Source organism: Drosophila yakuba, chromosome X (genome assembly GCF_016746365.2).
Source record: "Drosophila yakuba strain Tai18E2 chromosome X, Prin_Dyak_Tai18E2_2.1, whole genome shotgun sequence".
In the NCBI taxonomy this organism is placed as follows: domain Eukaryota; kingdom Metazoa; phylum Arthropoda; class Insecta; order Diptera; family Drosophilidae; genus Drosophila; species Drosophila yakuba.
In genome coordinates, this window is record NC_052526.2 from 20222283 (window position 1) to 20240837 (window position 18555).

An 18555-nucleotide genomic window follows, 5' to 3' on the forward strand; every position below is an offset into this window, starting at 1 on the left:
GCAAATGACTTGAAATTATTCGTCGGCTTGGGGGTGCATTAAATGGATTATGAGGCCATATGACCGGGCAAATTTGCATACACAACTCGCACATACATAGTTTTCGTTAACAGATCATCGAGTCTTGAAAGAAAGAAAGAAATCTTCATTATGAGGAGTGGGTGAATGCACCGTGTGGTAAAATCATGAGAACTAGTACGCATAATAGTAGTAGCAATGGGTGGAAAATTGTACAATTATTTTTGAATATTTAATAAACCCAAATCCTTTGCAGTTTCTTGTATTGCTTTTGATTTAAGCGGTTTGTGTGCCAAGTTCTAGTCTAAAAGATATCTCCCTCAAAAGCTGAACCCTCTGAATTTTTCACCTTCGTTGATTAACTCAAGCACGTTGGCATTTAAAATGTTTGGCAAATGAATTTTGTATTCGCGCGTCTGGGAGTTCCACTTTATGGATATTTCAAATATGCAGCGCAGCGTTTTCGGGGTTGGACTGTGCAGGGTTAAGGGTCGTCGATGGGTTAAGGGCACGAGATATGGAATCTGGGATTTGCTATATGGGATTTTGAATATGGTATATGCAATATGGAAGATGGAATATGCAATATGCAATATGGACCAGACACAGCCACAATAGTTGGCATGTCAAAGTCGCCGCGCGCTACTTAATATTGCATTGGCTGCGAAGGAAGTGCATATATGTGTATAGTTGGGTTCTCGATTCTCAAAGCTTGATTCAACACCCCGACATGGCCACCATGACCCCCATGAACCCCATGACTTGCTGCATCCTGCAGTCGTTCATTCATTTATGCGCTCCGCTCTGAAAATGAAAATCTGGAAATTTGAAAATCTGCATGTGTGTGATGTTTTTATGAAGCTTTCACAACTCCGTCGGGGGTTAATTTTCGCGAAAAACGTTACCGCTCTCCATTCCCATCCGAAATTCCGCACTTTAATTTCCATGTGCAGTTCGGCGGCCAATCTCCCAATCTCCCACTAGAACCCATTCCACTTTGGCCATGGCAACCCAAAGGGTCATGGCAAATCTATAAATTCGCAGCATAATTTGCAGCTGCCGCGGAGTGCCAAAAAGAGTGGGTGGCACGTGGGTTGGGTAAGGTGGTTTGGGTGGTGTGGGTGGTTTGGGTGGTTTGGGTGGTTTGGGTGGTTTGGGTGGCTTGGGTGGTGTGGGTGGTTTTGGTAGCGGTGGGTGGTGTGTAATTCTGCCCCCGATTGAATTGCAATGGTCGCGAAAATTAACATTTAATATTTGGCCCGGGCTGGCAGCTAAAAGTACTTTATATTCCTTTGCAATTCACAAAAGCGTGTTAAAACTTAAAATGAAGCTGCAGATTGAAGCTTTAAATCGTAATTTAATTGAAATTTATAAGGAGTTTCAAGTAGCTTTAAAATTATAATAACGTGTACTCAGCGCGCAATAAATGAATGTAATTTGTATAATTCGATTAAATTTACACAACAATTTGTAAGAATTCAAACGATTTAATACCATTTAAGAGGTCCGAATGTATTTTTGTAACATTTAAAACTAATGTATTTTCCAGGCAAGAGCTTCACACTGACGATTGTCATCTCGACGAACCCCATACAGATAGCCACCTACACCAAGGCCATCAAGGTGACCGTGGATGGGCCAAGGGAACCCAGATCGAAGGTGCGACACCAGGGATTCCATCCGTTCGCCTTTGGGCCACAACGTTTCGGACCGGATCCACTTATGGCCGGATTGCCCTTCAAGTTGCCAGGTAAGCGGAACAGGTGGAGCATTCCGGGGAATCGGATTCGGAAGGCTTAAGCGATAACATCACCGCCACACTGAGAAAAATGCACCAAACTCAAATGCTTAGGTTATTCAATACGTGTGTTATAGAAGTTTGTACAAAAGAAATAGCATTATAGAAGTGTAATTCACTATCCACTTAAAGGAATTTCTAAATTAATAGTAAAGGGTGTAAGTTCTTCATGATAAAGCCTTAAATCGTTTGCTCAATTAACTTTAAAGGTTTTTAAGTTTGAAGTACATTCAGAGAGCTTTAAGTTGCCAACAAAATGCAATCCAATGTTTTTCTCGGTGCAGTGAGTTGATGGGAGCTAAACTGGAAACTAAGCGGCTTTTGGGAAATGGCCTCAAGGGCTTGTCGCTCGTTAGACACCGAACCACACGTATCAATGTCAAATGGGCAGTCGGGGGTTAAAGCCAGAGGGTTGGTTGGTTAAAGCCAGGTGAGCTTATTGCCTGTCTATTTTGGCCGCGGGCCACACGCGAAATTAGCTGTAAATAAATATACCTTTTATCCAGGGCTTAAGCGAGCCGAAGCCAAAATCCCGATGCCGGCGGCTTTGGGCCAAAACAAAAAGCTGCAAAATCGGCCTGGGATTGGCTAATGGGTTAATTAGAGATCTTTGTCTATAACCCGATAGGTCGCGCAAGTACCCCTCATTATGATAAGAAGCAACGTTCCGAGGTTTACATTTCCATTTCCCACGATGGCCGCGAGCTTCTTTTTTGGACTCATCGCAAATTGAGTCGGGCTTAGTCCTTAATGGGCTGACTTGCGCTTTTATGGATGCTGGGGTTAAGGGTTATGGATGGTTGGGGTTAAGGGTTATGGATGGTTGGGGTTAAGGGTTATGTCGGAAAAGGTCGCGAAGTGGGCTCGCTAAGAAAGGCTGGTTTGATTAACAGCTTTGTTAATGTCCCGGTTGACTTGGATATCCATCTCAAGTGGTTACTAATTGGTTTATTGTCACCAAAACAACCAATACATTTCATATATTTATACCTCCAGCTTATGTAACAACTGCAGTTTGAAAAAAATCAGAGATTTCCTTAAATCAAACAAATTTGAATATTTGAATATATTTTAAAAAGAGCACCCATTTTATAGGCTAGTAGCATGGACTGAAAGAGATTGTTTGTTATTTTTAAAGTTTCAAAAAGAAAATAACTTCTGAAAATAGACAATAATTTCAATAAATACATTACGAACTTCGCTTTGGTTAGCAGTTCTTGTGACTCTCAGACCAACTTTTCTATGAAATTCTTGGCAAAGACATAACCCTCCGAACTCGCTTCATTAACACCTCGAGCCATTAGCATAAATATGATGACAAATGAGACGGGGAAAGGACGAAGGACGGAGGACAAAGGACGATGGGTTCCTGTCAATGCCACCCTGCTTCCAACTGTATGTGTGCCCTATTTATGAAAACAGAGCGAGACACAATAGAGGCGACAATTATACAACAAAACAACAGCTTGAAAAATCCATTAAAATGATTTTAATCCTTTAACGAGTCACGAAAAGCGACTTGGAAATGCGCATCCCGGGGGTTAAACACAAGCACAGAAGCCCGAAAATCCAAAGCCAAAGCCAAAGGCAAACCCAACCCTTAAGCCTTAAATTATTTTAAAGAGCCCCGCGCGACTGTTGCAACAATAAACACGCGATACAACCAGGCTGCGAACAAGGATAACGATGGCAAGGACGATTGTCCTGGGGGGGGTGGGAGTTCCGTGCCCGGGAAATAAAAAAAAAAAACGCAAGAAACAGTCGTCGCTTGGTGAACAAATCGGTTTTGATACGCTTTGATTTTATTAAAATTTAACAATTTCGCTATGAAATTTATGAGGCCTTCGGGTGTTTCAGCTCCCTTCGATCGCTCCATTCAATACGATTCGCTTCGGGCAAAAGGCTTACGGAACACTTGTTTTGGGCACTGTATCATTTATGAGCCAGCAATCAGCCAGAGATTGTGTGCCCTTAATGGCCAAACATGCCAAGACTCTAGTATTAAATTGGAAACTGGAATATTCAAGTTCTATTTTGCCATCTTAGTTAAATAGAATTATTAGGAAGAATCTTTTAGTCTAATCAAGACCTAATGATTTATTTGAATATTTACTTAAGATTCCAGTATTTATTGAAAATATTATTTACTGAAGCATTTTTTTCGGAACTCTGCAGTTTTATAAGTTTTCCTAAACACTTTAATACGTAACTAAATTTCGACGACATTTTAAGCAAATTTGAAGATACCCTTCAAGTCGAAAAAGCGCTTATTGATTTATTTGAATATTCACATTAGATTCAAGTATTTATTAAAAATATTATTTACTGAAACATTATTTTCGGAACTCTGCAGTTTTATAAGTTTTCCTAAACACTTTAATACGTAACTTAATTTCGACGACATTTTAAGCAAATTTTAAGATTCCCTTCAAGTCGAAAAAGCGCTTATTGATTTATTAAAATATTTACTTTAGATTCAAGTGATTATTGATAATATTATTTACTGAAACATTTTTTTCGGAACTCTGCAGTTTTATAAGTTTTCCTAAACACTTTAATACGTAACTTAATTTCGACGACATTCCCTGAAGAAGATTCCCTTCAAGTCGAAAAAGCGCTTATTGATTTATTTGAATATTTACTTTAGATTCAAGTGATTATTGATAATATTATTTACTGAAACATTTTTTTCGGAACTCTGCAGTTTAATAAGTTTTCCTAAACACTTTAATACGTAACTTAATTTCGACGACATTTTAGGCAAATTTGAAGATTCCCTTCAAGTCGAAAAAGCGCTTATTGATTTATTTGAATATTTACTTTAGATTCCAGTATTTATTGAAAATATTATTTACTGAAACATTATTTTCGGAACGCTGCAGTTTTATAAGTTTTCCTAAACACTTAATACGTAACTAAATTTCGACGACATTTTAAGCAAATTTTAAGATTCCCTTCAAGTCGAAAACGCGCTTATTGATTTATTTGAATATTTACTTTAGATTCAAGTGATTATTAATAATATTATTTACTGAAACATTTTTTTTGGAACTCTGCAGTTTTATAAGTTTTCCTAAACACTTTAATACTTAACTAAATTTCGACGACATTTTAAGCAAATTTTAAGATTCCCTTCAAGTCGAAAACGCGCTTATTGATTTATTTGAATATTTACTTTAGATTCAAGTGATTATTAATAATATTATTTACTGAAACATTTTTTTCGGAACTCTGCAGTTTTATAAGTTTTCCTAAACACTTTAATACGTAACTAAATTTCGACGACATTTTAGGCAAATTTGAAGATTCCCTTCAAGTCGAGCAAGCGACTTATTGATTTATTTGAATATTTACTTTAGATTCAAGTGATTATTGAAAATATTAATTACTGAAACATTTTTTTCGAAACTCTGCAGTTTTATAAGTTTTCCTAAGCACTTTAATACGTAACTTAATTTCGACGACATTTTAAGCAAATTTGAAGATTCCCTTGAGTTGGAGACCAAGTTCGCATGTTCTTGTCCAAAACCCTTGGCTGAACTGTTACCTCTGTCCCGGCGAAACACTTAGAGAAATAGGTTGTGACCCCGGGGGAAAATTGGCGGGGAATTCCTTGTATACCCCGACACCGCTCACCCCTTACCCCTCACCGCTGGTGAGCAAAGTGACACAGCAGCTGAAAAAGTCTCAAAATTACATTAAAAACTAAAAGGACTTTGCGTCGACACATGCGTGTTGGTGTGCGTGTGTTGGTGAGTAGTTTTTTGGCATGCGGAAAACGTAGTTGACTCCTTTAACGGGATCTCGGGCTGCGTGTCAGGGAAAGTTTGCCAAATGATTAAAAGGACTCGGCAAATATGTGCGAGAGTAGTTGAGTACTATGGCATGAAGTATATAGTATATAGTATAGTATAGTGAAGCGTCCTTTTCGCCCGGAGACGATGTAACGAAATAAATATAAAATGGCGTTGTAAGCAGGGGCACATTAGTGACAAGTTTCTGCCGGTTGCCCGGCACACTGAGAGAAACCATCGCCATCAAAACGAAAACCTGAGTAGTTAAATTGCAGCAAAATTGTATCAAATTCTATGAAGTTCTTAAACAAATTCCAGATGCGCTATTATTTATTCAAGAAGATCTTGTCGTTTTTCTTGCAGTGCTATTTTCGTAAATTTTCCTACTTTCCAGCACTGCCACACATCCTTTGCAAGGTGCCACCTTCCTCTCTCCAATTGCGTGTGTGTGTGTGTGGAAAAGTGGAAAATTTGTAGCTTCCGCAGCGGATATCCTGTTTCACACACGCCTTGCTCCCCTTCCCCTTCCCCGTGCCCGTGCCCCTCGCTCCTTTGATGAGCAGGGCGTGTAACTAAAAAAGTTTCGCGTTGCGTTTTTAGTGAAAATTATATTAAAATTTTGCGCTTGATGTAATTTATGTCATAAAAACGCAGAAAGAAGGGCAAAGTACAAGGAAAAAAAAAACAGAAAGGCGGCGATGCGCTAATGTCGTAAATGAATTTTCTGCTCCAGCTAATTTTCACGGAGTTTCGCAAGACAATGCTCGACATACGAGCATATTTTCCCTATTTAAGATTATTTATTTAAAACCCCTTTTTTGGCCAGTCCGCCGTCAAAGGCGAAAGGCAAAGATCAAAGTGCGCTGACTCCACCCTTAAATGCAAATACACATATTTAGTACACACACACACATACACACACGGTTATCCTGTTTATCCTGGATGAGGGCGTACGCTTTTTGTGTTGAGGTTTCGGTCCAGCAAGTGAATGCCAATCGGCAGAAATCAATGACATCAAATAAATGAGCTCTCATTAACTGCGTGGCTTTGAAGTCTCAGCCATTGAAGAGATACTAATTGTCCAGGTTTGCCTGTCCTAAAACTTGCATTTGATTATTTTTGCAGAGCATGTGAGATCATCATATCAAATGAAAGGCACTAAGAAACTGAAATCTAATAACGCGCAGTTTTCAGTACTGCTTAACCCCTCACTGGCCCAGCCACAAACTTAGACATCGGTAACATATTCTTTCATGTTCTTGCCCCTTGAGCGCTCCCATTCTTTTCCCATTCGAGCACAGGGGTGGCTGCAGCCCTTAAAGGGTTAAACGGCGTTGCCTTTAAACAAGTTAATAAACTCGGCATCACCCCAGCCAGAAAATAAATAAAAATGCCAAAAGGCAGGGAAAGAGCGAAAGAATGAGATGATTTAGTGCGTATAATCAAACATGCAGACAGACGCACAAAATTTGCACAGTCACCGGCGGTTGGGGGTTAAGGCGAGGGCCACAGCTCAATTTGCCAGACAAGAGCTAAACACATACAAACGCAGGGCGGCATTTTAAAGTCATTGTCCTTGTGGGAGTCCAAGGGACTCCCTCCACCCCCACCCCCTGCTTTGCTCCCCCCAAGGACATATTACAGCATTGATTCAATTTCATGTCAATTTACGTGTCAATGCGACACTAATACGCCGAGGGTCGTGGCCTGTGCCAAAAAAAAAAAAAAAGAAAAAAAGGGGAGGCTGCAAAATGGCAACATTTCAACGGGGGTTCAACAAGGTGTGCGTTTAAAATTATTTATAACATTCGCCAAAATATGTTTGCCGAAATGCCGGGGAAAGACATTTTTTCCCTCGGCTCCCTGAGAAGTATGCTACAATTTTTTTTGGCAATCACTTGCGGCCTGTTTGCGCCTTGGCCTTGAGCTGTGCGTGTGTGTGTGTGTGCACTGGAAGAAATGCATGTTAACGCATGCAAATGTATAATATTCAGTGTGGTTTTACTTCATTTCAGAACACTTTAAATGAATCATTTTAGATATCGAAACTTCTTTGGTTTTTGTGTTAGTGATACACATTTATAACTTTATTTATATACATTATGTTAATATATTAAAATTAAGCTAAAATCTAAAATCTTATCGGTTAGTTACTATATTTTCTCTGCGTGCACGTGTGGTGGTGTTGGTGGTGCGGCCTTGTGTGTGTGAGCCTGGCATGCCGGGCAGCACACCCACACCACATTGCCCATGTCTCACTTATTGAACGCATGTGTTGACAACACTTGTGTAACGGTGAATTGTGCGTGCGGTGCGTGTGTGTGGGTGTGGATGGGCGGGACAGGGGTGGTGTGTAGTGGAGTGGATTCCGTTACCAGGGATCCCTGTCAGAAGCTTACAAAATAGCAACAAATTTGCCAAAACAATTTGCAAATCTACAACAAATACATGTAAATACTGATATGACAGACACTTTGCCTCCAAAGGTGGAGGTGTGTGTGTGTGGGTGTGGGTGGTATGGCGACCTTTCACCTGTGGCAAATGCCACCGATAAGTGATTGGCAACAGCTGCCTGGCTGGGAGGTCTTTATTAACTTGCTGCCTTGCTTTTTTGCCGGCCGAGGCGAAGAAAATTGTGCGATTTGCATTTGTCTTCCATGGTTGCTGGGTAGCCGAGAAACACAAAATTGGCGGTCGGGGATTAAAAGCATATTGCCAAATTGTTAACTTATTGAGTCACGAAACTCATGGCTACGCATGCCTTCATTTCAGGCAAGTTATATGCTTGTAATATGCTCACTTCTTTTTTAATAATTTACTTATGTTTTTAAAAATGTAAAGTATTGCAAAACTTAGCAAATATATATTTTAATTTTGTTACTACATAAAAGTAAGTTAAATATCTTAGAATTATCTCAGCTTTTGCATATATGCTTATAGCTTACATAAAAGTAAGTTAAATATCTTAGAATTATCTCATCTTTTGCATATATGCTTATAGCTTACATAAAAGTAAGTTAAATATCTTAGAATTATCTCAGCTTTTGCATATATGCTTATAGCTTATTTAATTTTTAAATAATAACTAAGTGTTCAAGCTAACATATCCTTTGCATTATTTTGCATTCGCAGGGATTCCAAATACATTTAATTGTGGAATACAGTTGCTAATTTGATTTAAGCTTAACGAAATTTAATTAGTCATGATATGCTCTTCTTATCAATGAAATGTTTTCAAATTAATAGCTGAAACATTAAAATAGTTGGTATAAAAATGCATTAACCATCAATTAATTGTACTGCTGTGATGGTTTTATTTATTACATTGACATTTAATTAAATACAAATAATTAGAATATATAATTTTCCTCGAGTTTATAATAAATTATTATGTACTATATGTCGAATTTTTTGTTTGGTATTTTCGTATTGTTAAAAACTAATGTTGTAAAATCAAGTTTCATAAAAAATCAATTGTTTAGCTTTATTATAATGGAACATATTTTTCGGCCATACATTTACTCAATGTTGTCAATAGAAAATTTCACTAGTAAGTAACGAATGCCAGCGGCAAAAGCACAGAAGCTGCCGCGATGTCCGCGCTGAACGGAAAACAGCAACAGAATTTCCTTTCTTTCCTTATTTTCCGACTGCTCGGCAGCGTCGCTTTCCCGCTGCATATGTATTTGTGCGATGCCGCTGGTGCGCAGACGTCGAGTTCGGTGCTCTCGGAAATTCGAGTGAAACTCGGCCGGAGTGGAGTGAAAATGCGGGCCATGTACTTGGGCGATTTCCCCTGATTCGTCGGCGAGGCTCAAAGTGGGAAACAGTAGCGCCACCCCCCTGCCCACCCACCACAATCCGCCCGCCACCCCCTTATTTTGTGGTGAGTTAGGAAACCGGCTGGCTTTTCCTTTTTTTTTTTTTCTTTGCGCCCGTTCCTCTTTTTCCAAGGCAACGTCTTGTGGTGAGAAATTGTTGCGCGCCGCTGAGTTTTTTTCCTTTGCCGTTGCCGTTGCCGTAGTTGTTTTTGTTTCTGCTTTTGTTATTGCTTTTGCTGTTGCTGTTGCTGTTGCTTATCCTTTTGCTTTTCCAGCCGCGCCAGCAGCAGAAGCAGCATTTTCTTGGCCGCTCTTCGGGCGCACTGTTGCCTTTCGTTTTCATTGTGGGCTGCTGGGCGGCAGGGCTGCTTTTCCGGGAGTGGGCGGATTTTCCAGCCTTGGCGGCGAAATCGCATTTGCCGTCGGTGGCATAGAAATTTCAGCGCGTTTGCCGACGGCAAGTCGATGGGAGCGGGAAAGCTATTAGCGAAAGTACCTGTGATGTATGAATTTATCTGAGGGAAAGCTATGCTAAGTAAAGCTAAAGTAATGTTTAAAATCTGATCTGATTTATGTTGTTTTGAATACCGTTTAAAGTTTAAAATTGCATCCGATTTATGTTGTTTTCAATACCGTGCAATTGAAACATTTTTTAAGACACTATAAATCCTTTGGTTTTATTGTAAATTAAATACTTTGCTTTATTAACGTAATAACTATGCTCTTTACAATATAAATTCAAGTATGTTTGGAAAACAATGGAAAAAAGAGAGTTACATGCAAAACGAATTTACAAATTCCCTAGTTGAGGTTGTTCTTAAATGATCTGTGTATAATTTTGTAATTACCTATGCATTTTCAAAATTACAGTTTTACTTGGGATAAATATTTAAAAAAATACCTTATTGTTGCTAGTTCTGGGATTTGTTTTGTTCGTCAAATAAACATGTTAGTGAGTTCATGTGAGAATTGTTAATTTTACAATATGCCATTGTTGATTAAAAAGATATGAGCTCGCTTTCTGATCTTAAAATTTTAAACAACTAAGAAATTAATTAAATTTATTATGCATTTACGGTGCTTCAGTTCGAACCCAATTAAATTAAAATTATAACTGGTTAAATGTATAATTTTGTGTAATTCTATTTTTCAAGATGTAGCAAAGAAGTAGAAAATCTTAAAAAAGTAAGAAAGTGACAATTTAATTTTACCTTTAACTCGTATTTCAAAATACCTCTAATTCTTGCCATAAACGCAGTTAAATATTGCAAACACGATCAGTAGAAATTAAAGAAAGGCTCACAAAAAACCATCGCATCGAAAATATCAATTGAAATTACAAATTTCTGCTGATTTAGTGGGTTTCTTGGCCGACCATCGAGTATCCAAGTATCGGCAACAAGCATACGCCCTGTGTGCCCCTCGCATACTTGGGCTGCTCATCCAGGCGCCCCGCTCCCCGTTCCACGCTCCCCTTCCCAGCCCCTTGCCCCATGGCAACCAACCAGAATCTCCCCACATTGCGGTACCCAAAAATGGCAAAAAAAAAAAAAAAAGAATATGGAAGAAAGTCCAGAATAAAAGAAAGCGGAGCGGAGGGAAAAGAAAGCCGAAGCGTAGGACGTAGGATTCATGAAAGCTTTTTGCGGCGCACCAATGGCACCGCGTTATGCTCTTACGCACACTACGAAGTACACACACACACACACAGATAGACCCACTCATGTACAGGGGGAGGGTCCTGGGAGAGTCCTTGGTGGAGAGGGGGGGGGGGCGTGGAGAGTGGGAGGCGGCTTTGAGAGTGTCCCAAATGGGAATACACTCACACAGCCATCGACGAATACCGTTACGTGAGGCCAAGAGGCCAAAAGGAAAGAAAATGCACAAAAAAAAAAAAGAAAGCAAAAGCAAAAACAAACTGGGCGAAGGGAAAAGTGGCGGGAAAGCGGTGGAAAAGCCGAGGAATGGCAAACCCAAAACTGACACCAAAAGCGGCTAACCCTTTATCGCACATAGGGTTTCCTTACAGGACCGCATATTTAGGTTGCAGTTATGGGGTCTCCCTCTTTCTCATTCTCTCTCACTCTCTCTCTCTCTCATTCTTTCGCTCGCTATCTCATTTCCACAGTCCACCTCTCTCACTCCCACTTCTATGGCTGTGTGGACACAGACAGTGGCATACATATGTACATAGTTTTGGGTTACCCAAAATCGACGTGATGTTATATTATATGGAAAACACAATTTGCTCAACGGTCTGCCATCGCCATCGCCACTGCCGTCGTCGCCGTCGCAGTCGCAGTCGCTGCCTCTGCCGCAGTCGCCGCCAGCGTCGACGCCAACTTTAAGTAGCACTCGAAATCGTGGGCGGTAACGATTTCTATATGTGCACAAGGACCTAGAGAAACTGGCTGAAAAATGGAGGAGTTGCGAGAATGGGGGGGGGTTCAAGCGAAAAGGACCTAGCAGCGGTCAGGGGTGGCTCCAAATGAGGGGCCACTGTAGGGTTAAGTGGGGGCAGCACCCACAACGATCCTCGGGATTCTGCGGACTGTTACTATGGCCATTTTGCGTGTGCTAGCACAAAATGGGGTCCCAGCTGGAGATGTATTTTAAAAGTATACAAACCAAAAAGGAAAAAGGATAAAAAAAAGATAAAATAATATGAAAATAGGCAAAATGATTAGTATTCCGGAAAATGCCTGTTTATCTTAGGTAGTTACACTTTTGCTAATAACTATTATATTATAAACTAAGTGTGCTAAATTAAGCTTAAGAAATAAACATTATAATTATCATGTGCAGATAACATAAATGTTTGTAATTCGAAAGCTCAGCGGTACAACACCACACAATGATTTGTAATGATCGGTGTGCGAATGGTACAAATGGTACATAATTGAAATACCCAAGATTTTAGAATACTGGAATTACTGGTGTCCTAAAGGCATATTTCTTGAAGTATTTACCATATTATTGAGTGTGCACATTCAGCACCCACTGGCATTAGTTAATGAAAATGTCTCGAAAGTGCTCTTCAGTGCGAAAGCTGGAAAGCTTGAAAGGTTGAAAGGGCCTTTGTCAGACTATAAGTCCTCAAACGAAAGTTGCCATCTCAATGACATCCGCTGCTATATTGGGGCTATAAATGTACGTATGTACAGCATCTATAGGTGCACACCCACTGATTGTTTTTTGCCCGCCTTTGTTTTGACTAAGCAGCAAAAGTTTGCATCAAAAAGACGGCAGACATGGCGAAATGTCGAGATGATGACAACTCCACTTGTCTTAGTTTGACCCAGTTTGCTTGCTTTGTACCGATATCAATGACTATATATATACGTATACAGAGAGCTATGGCTACAGATATAGCATAGCTATAGCATAGCATAGGTATAGCTATAGGTACAGGCGGGTGGGAAATGGGAAATGTTATGCAGCCATGCCAATCAAGTAATGCAGCAGCCGCCTGAGTTTGCAAGACGATTTTCTTCGAGACATTGGCTGTGGGCGGAAAATCGGGCGGGGAAAATGGTCGGGAGAATGGGAAATGGGAAAATGGGTCGGAGGACTGGTGCTGCAGTGGTTCGTTTGGTTGGTTCGTTGGTGTCACATTTTCGGTGAAATTTTGGTTTGCAAACTTTGGCAAAACTTGGCCAAGTATTTGGCCTCAAGTGTGTTAAAGCGAGACGGAGACAAGCCAGCCAGTCCGCCGGCGAAAGAGACGGCTAGCTGGGTGCGCGAAAGAGAGAGGGAGAGTGTCGGGCATGTGAGTGTATTGTGGTCGGTCTGCCGCCGGAGAATTCTCCGCTCTACTCTACACTTCTCTACTCAGCTCTTTCTCTCTCTCTCTCTCTCTCTCTCTGTCTCTCTTTGACTGAGCTACGTCTTGGCGTTTTCTTAAGCTTCGGCTCCTTGCAATCATCTGCAGTGAGAAAAAAATGTGGCTAACTGGGGAGAAAGGAAACGTAAGTCGTACAGAAGGCCAAACTGTTCAGGTAAAAGTAATCTCATATGACTCTGATTGGTAGAGCACTGCTGTTTCAAAAGACTTCTTTAAAAAAATTTAAATTTGTTTAAAAACGTTGGAGAATCCTTTTTTTGAGCCAAAAATGATTGTTTATATTTTATTATTAATTATATTAATATATTAATTATATTATATATATTAATTATATTAAAAATTGTTTATAAATATAGATGTGTTTATAAATATAGTTGATGGCCTCGTAGCTAGTTCTATTTTCGCGTATGTTAGTATTAGTTTAGAAAACTAAACTATCATGGCTAATAAATAAATAAATATTGCATTTTAAACATCTGGACAAGTTATGTATATAAATTGATTTGTCGTTATTAATGGCAATCATATGCGAAAAATAAGATGATATATTCAAGTCCTTCTAAGATTTAAAGTTGATATGAGAAATGGCCCAACGTGGCGTATACGTGATATTTGAGCAGTGTTCTTTCCTGGTCCTTTTGGTCCTTTTGGTCCTTTTGGTCCGTTTTTGGCTCTTTCGCCGTCGGCAATGCCTTCAGCCATCTTATTCAGCCTCTCGGGCTGCTCCGACTGCATCTTCTTCCGTTGCGCTTCCTGGAGGGGACGGGGGCATCCTGCAGGATGGCCGCAACTGTGGGCTGCCACTTGATGGCGGCCACATGGACATGGCCAAGGAGCGGCCGACAGAGACGAAGCGAATGCGAGAGCGAGAGCGAGACGCCACTGGCTGGGGGATAATTTTAATGAATTTATTTAGAAGCTCGTCTTGGGGCAGGTGGCTGCTCTTTACTGCACGTACATAAGCAGCAATGGCCGCCACTGGAAAGTGGGTGGTGCTATGCCGGCAGGGAGGTGCCACTCCCCCCCTCCCCCCGGGAGGGAGTCCCCCTTGCCAATGTTGTTTTGCTGCAACCGAAATGTGCGGCAGCATTTTTGGTCTTGCACAGTGGGCTATATGTGGTCGAGACGAGGCTTTTGGCTTTTGGCCTTCTGCCCCTCATCTTAGCCTTCGTTTTCATCGTGTTTCATGCTCTTGGCTCATTTTTTCGGGCTGCAAGATTTCGGTTATTGATTTGGCCGGAATTAACTGTTTTGGGCCCTCATCAGCTGACCTTCAATATCGCACTTTATTGTCATGGCTATTAGCAAGCAAAACATGAAGGATTACGTATTTTACATCACAAACATAATACTGATTAAACCGAATTATTTTATTCAATTAAAAAATATTTCTGTTAGGAACGAAGTCTAAAGCGGTTCGTTTTACCTAAGATTATTCTCATTATTATTCTTGTACGCTTGTATAGGGTATGGAAACAAAAAAGCCTATGTATTTCTCGTTCTTTTCAAACTTTTTGAACATACATAAGTAAATATAATTAAGTCTATACTAACGATTGTAAGATAATGCAGTTTGGCTTTCGTAGCAGTGATTTCAAAAATATGAAATAATGAAGTGTTTGAAGTTTTTGTTGCACCAACCAGTTCCTCTTTCTAAACGCAATTTCCAACTTACCTTACGCCTATTGTCTTTGCAGGATTCGCACACCATCTCGTGGGGATGCACAGCCACCTGCATGCGCCCGATTGGCGCGCCCACATGGCCTTGGGCGGTCGCCCCGCCGCCTTTACCGCCGCCCCCTTTTTCGGTCACCATGCGGCCGCTTTTCCCACCGCCAGTGGCCTGCGTGGATTGAGTGGTTAGTTGACACGGCGGATTCCGCCACCAAATGACATACACAATATAAATACATTTCCCCATTTTTTTCTGCAGGCGACAACCAGCAGCACCAGCAGCAGCAGCAGCAGCTGGCCACCGTGGGGGCGGCACACAGCACCACCAGTCCGGAGGGATCGCCGACCACCACCACCACGAGCGGTACCCAGCTGAGCGCCTTTGTTCAGCCGCCAATGACGTCATCGCCGCCGCCGGTCACCAGCTTGCAGCACGACAATAACAACAATAACAGCAACAACAACAACAGCAGCAGCCACATAGACGCGGGCTTCGAAAGCGACAGCATTTCGGTGACAGGATCGCCGCGAAAGAGCCTCGCCTCCCCCCTCACCCACGACGAGGAGGAGGCGGAAGCAGAAGCGGAAGCGGATGCGGATGCGGAGGCTGAGGAGGCGGAGGTGGGCGGTTTGAGTCTGAATGGCGGCGGCATTCAGGGCACGCTGCACAGCGAAAGTTCGCCCGGCTCGGGCGGCGCCTTCACCGCTCTCATTCAACGTAGTGGCAAAAATCCCACAGAATTATTTGGCGGCTTTGCCGGTGGTGCAGGTGGTAACCACTTTGCCCACAGCGGTCACAGTTTCAATCCCGCGCTGGCCGCCCAACTTTTCCTGCAAAGTCCGCTTTTGCCGCAATCCAGTCAGTGGCTGTATACGCAGCTATATGGCAGCTACAGTGATCTCCCCTGGCTGAGGAACGCGGCGGCCGCGGCGGCCGCCAATATAAATCCCGGTCAGGAGAATGCCGGTGTACCGCCGCTGGGCAGCAATCCGGATCACGATGGCGTTAACCTGATCAAGCGCTGTGTCACACTGATAACCCACAATCCGCCGGACGCGGAAAACGCCAATCCAAACGCCTCGCCGCCGGTCAGCTCCACCAGGCGATCGCCCTCGCCCGTGGAAACCATCGACTTGGACGACGTGAGCACCACATCGCGCTCGGCCAGCGGCTCCAGTGGCCTGGGCCTGGGCGGCGGAGTGGGCGGAATGGGTGGAGTGGGCGGTGCAGTGGGACCCATCAGGACGCGCACACCCAAACCGTCGGCGGATGTCTGGCGCCCCTACTAGCGGCTGGCGGCCGCCTTGCTCGGCACATGTCTGGCGGCCCAAGGTCAAGGGGGCGGCGTCGAAGGTCCCGATGAGCAGGAGGCGGAGCGGGTCACCTAGCTGCTCCACAGCGAGAGGAAAACGGGAAAATGGGAAAATGGGAGGAAAAGAGCACAGCAGCGAACTTGTGGTGTTGTGAATAGTCGCCATATCGCAGCTGGCGGGGATTGCTACTTGAATTTGTTGAACCATGGGAAACCCAAACCGAAATGTTAATTTTCAAACATTGTATACTATTGCGTACCAATTGAATCTCGCAAATGAAATGATAGGAAAGTTTAGCCAGGAACAGGAATCTTATGTAATTCATGTTTTAAAAAAAATGCACGCTGAATATTTAGCATGCATTTGATGTTAAATAAGCTCAGATATATGTTCGCTCATCAACAATAGAAGGCAAAAAAAAAAAAACAAAAACTGCGCCCATAATTTTGATCATGTTTTGCGAATATAACGTTTAATTAACAGAAAGTGTGGCAACAAATCGTTCATCTAACGATAGACCACATAAGTACTTCACATATATCTATGATACAGAATATCTTGCTCAGATTACAAAGCCTGTTTTTTAATTGTAATTAAAAGTTATAACAGATTTCAAGCCAGAATATCAATTATCAAATTCAAGGAGCAACACTCGCGTCTAGTAGTTTTGTTTGTTTTTTTATGGTCAACCCTAATGTAAGTGGCTCACATATCGAATTTAAATCAATTAGCATGGCCCTAAGAATCAAATATATATATATATATATAATTAGTGGAGGCGGGGCTGACATACATAATACACGAATATATACGAGATCTGTGTAAATTGAACATATATATTGCTCTGTATTTCCCCCACGTAAATCAGTATTGCAAAAAAGTAAACATAGTTCTTAAGAAAATAACATTTTTTTTTGCATGGAAAGAAAAACGAAGAAATACGAAAACGAAATGACATAATAATACACATTTTAAAATTTATTAAAAATAAATTTAAGCAAAGACATAAAACCCAAGCACACTGAATCCACAGACATACACAATAACACACCGATTTGTATATAAGGTACTTGAGTAGTGTGCCAAAGATTCGTTAATAAAAATTTCAACTAAAAGTATTCACTTGCAAGTGCTTTCTGAACGGCTTAGTTTCCTTATATAAAGGCACACACATATGAAACCTATAAATATTCTTAAAAAGCAACAGATACAATGCATTGTAACATGGTATTGTAGGTCAGCAATGTTGAGATGATATCTGATTTTTAAAGGCATACGCTTTCAAGTAATTAACTTTGCGAATAATGGAAACTAGGTATATTTTTCACCCCAAGACTGGCCTCTTTAAGGGTATGAAAAAATCGAGAAGCCGCAGAAAGAGACAGACGGCGTGTGAGTGAGAGGCAAAGCGGGGATTTGGATAATCAGCGCCGCCAAGAAAAGCTTTTAAGAAAATTAATTCACCCACCACCACCCCCCCGCCCATTTGGCGCGAAGGGGTTAACACAGATATAAAGACGAAAAGTAGAATTGAATTTATTGCTGGGGAGTCTTTGGCGAAGGTTTGGCTCAAGTAGAAATCTGGCTATATAAAAGTTTAAACAAATGGTCAAACTTGAAAGCGAAAAAAGCCAAACGGAAAAATGCCAGAAAAGGGTCTCGTCTAAAGGATAAATGGCAAGGAGTGAGGCGCAAAGAATGTGTATACTTTACAGGGTAAATTGTTGGCCCAGTCAGCTTATTTAAGTCGTGGTAATGATAAATTAGTTTATCCAGTTTTCCACTTTTCCACTTTTCCAGATTTCCAGCTCATGTCAAATGAGCTTGGCGGCAATCCAAAAACGTAGCTCAGCGTTTTCCTTTGCTTTTCCCGACTTTCTTTGTCTAATGGAGCATGGAAACAATTAGCAAATGGTTTCTAAGTCGAAAAAAAAAAAGAAAAATAGAAAAATAAGCGGCTTATTATCTGGCGAACCTTTAGGGATTAACGTAATCGCTCGTGGTAACTTGGGATTATTTATCTTAATCAAGAGGATTTGAAAACTAAGGCAAACTGATTTTGTTGCGGAAAATCACACGCTGCGTACTAAACGGTCTTGAGCGAATCTAAAAATGGTTTGGTTCACATCATTCTATGATTTTATTAATTTCAATTGAAAACTCTTTTACTTGCATATGTCTCGCACCTTTTTTCCAGTCCTCCAAGCACATTTGTCAAGTGTGCGACTAATCCCGGCCATATGTGACGTCTGCCAACCCCATTTCTCGGGAGCCCCATTATGGAGATATCAT

General features: G+C 41.3%; 1 protein-coding gene across 1 annotated transcript in view; it reads left to right on the forward strand.

Moving 5' to 3' along the window:
* The window catches only part of LOC6526100 (myosin-G heavy chain), a 31727-nt gene extending 14346 nt beyond the window's left edge, over positions 1 to 17381 (forward strand). Inside the window, exons 4-6 of the mRNA XM_002101881.4 lie at positions 1568 to 1768; positions 14973 to 15134; positions 15209 to 17381. Of these exons, the coding sequence (XP_002101917.2) occupies positions 1568 to 1768; positions 14973 to 15134; positions 15209 to 16239 (1394 nt within the window). The 3' untranslated portion in view covers positions 16240 to 17381. The remainder of the gene's footprint in view (positions 1 to 1567; positions 1769 to 14972; positions 15135 to 15208) is intronic.
* Positions 17382 to 18555: the final 1174 nt, after the last annotated feature.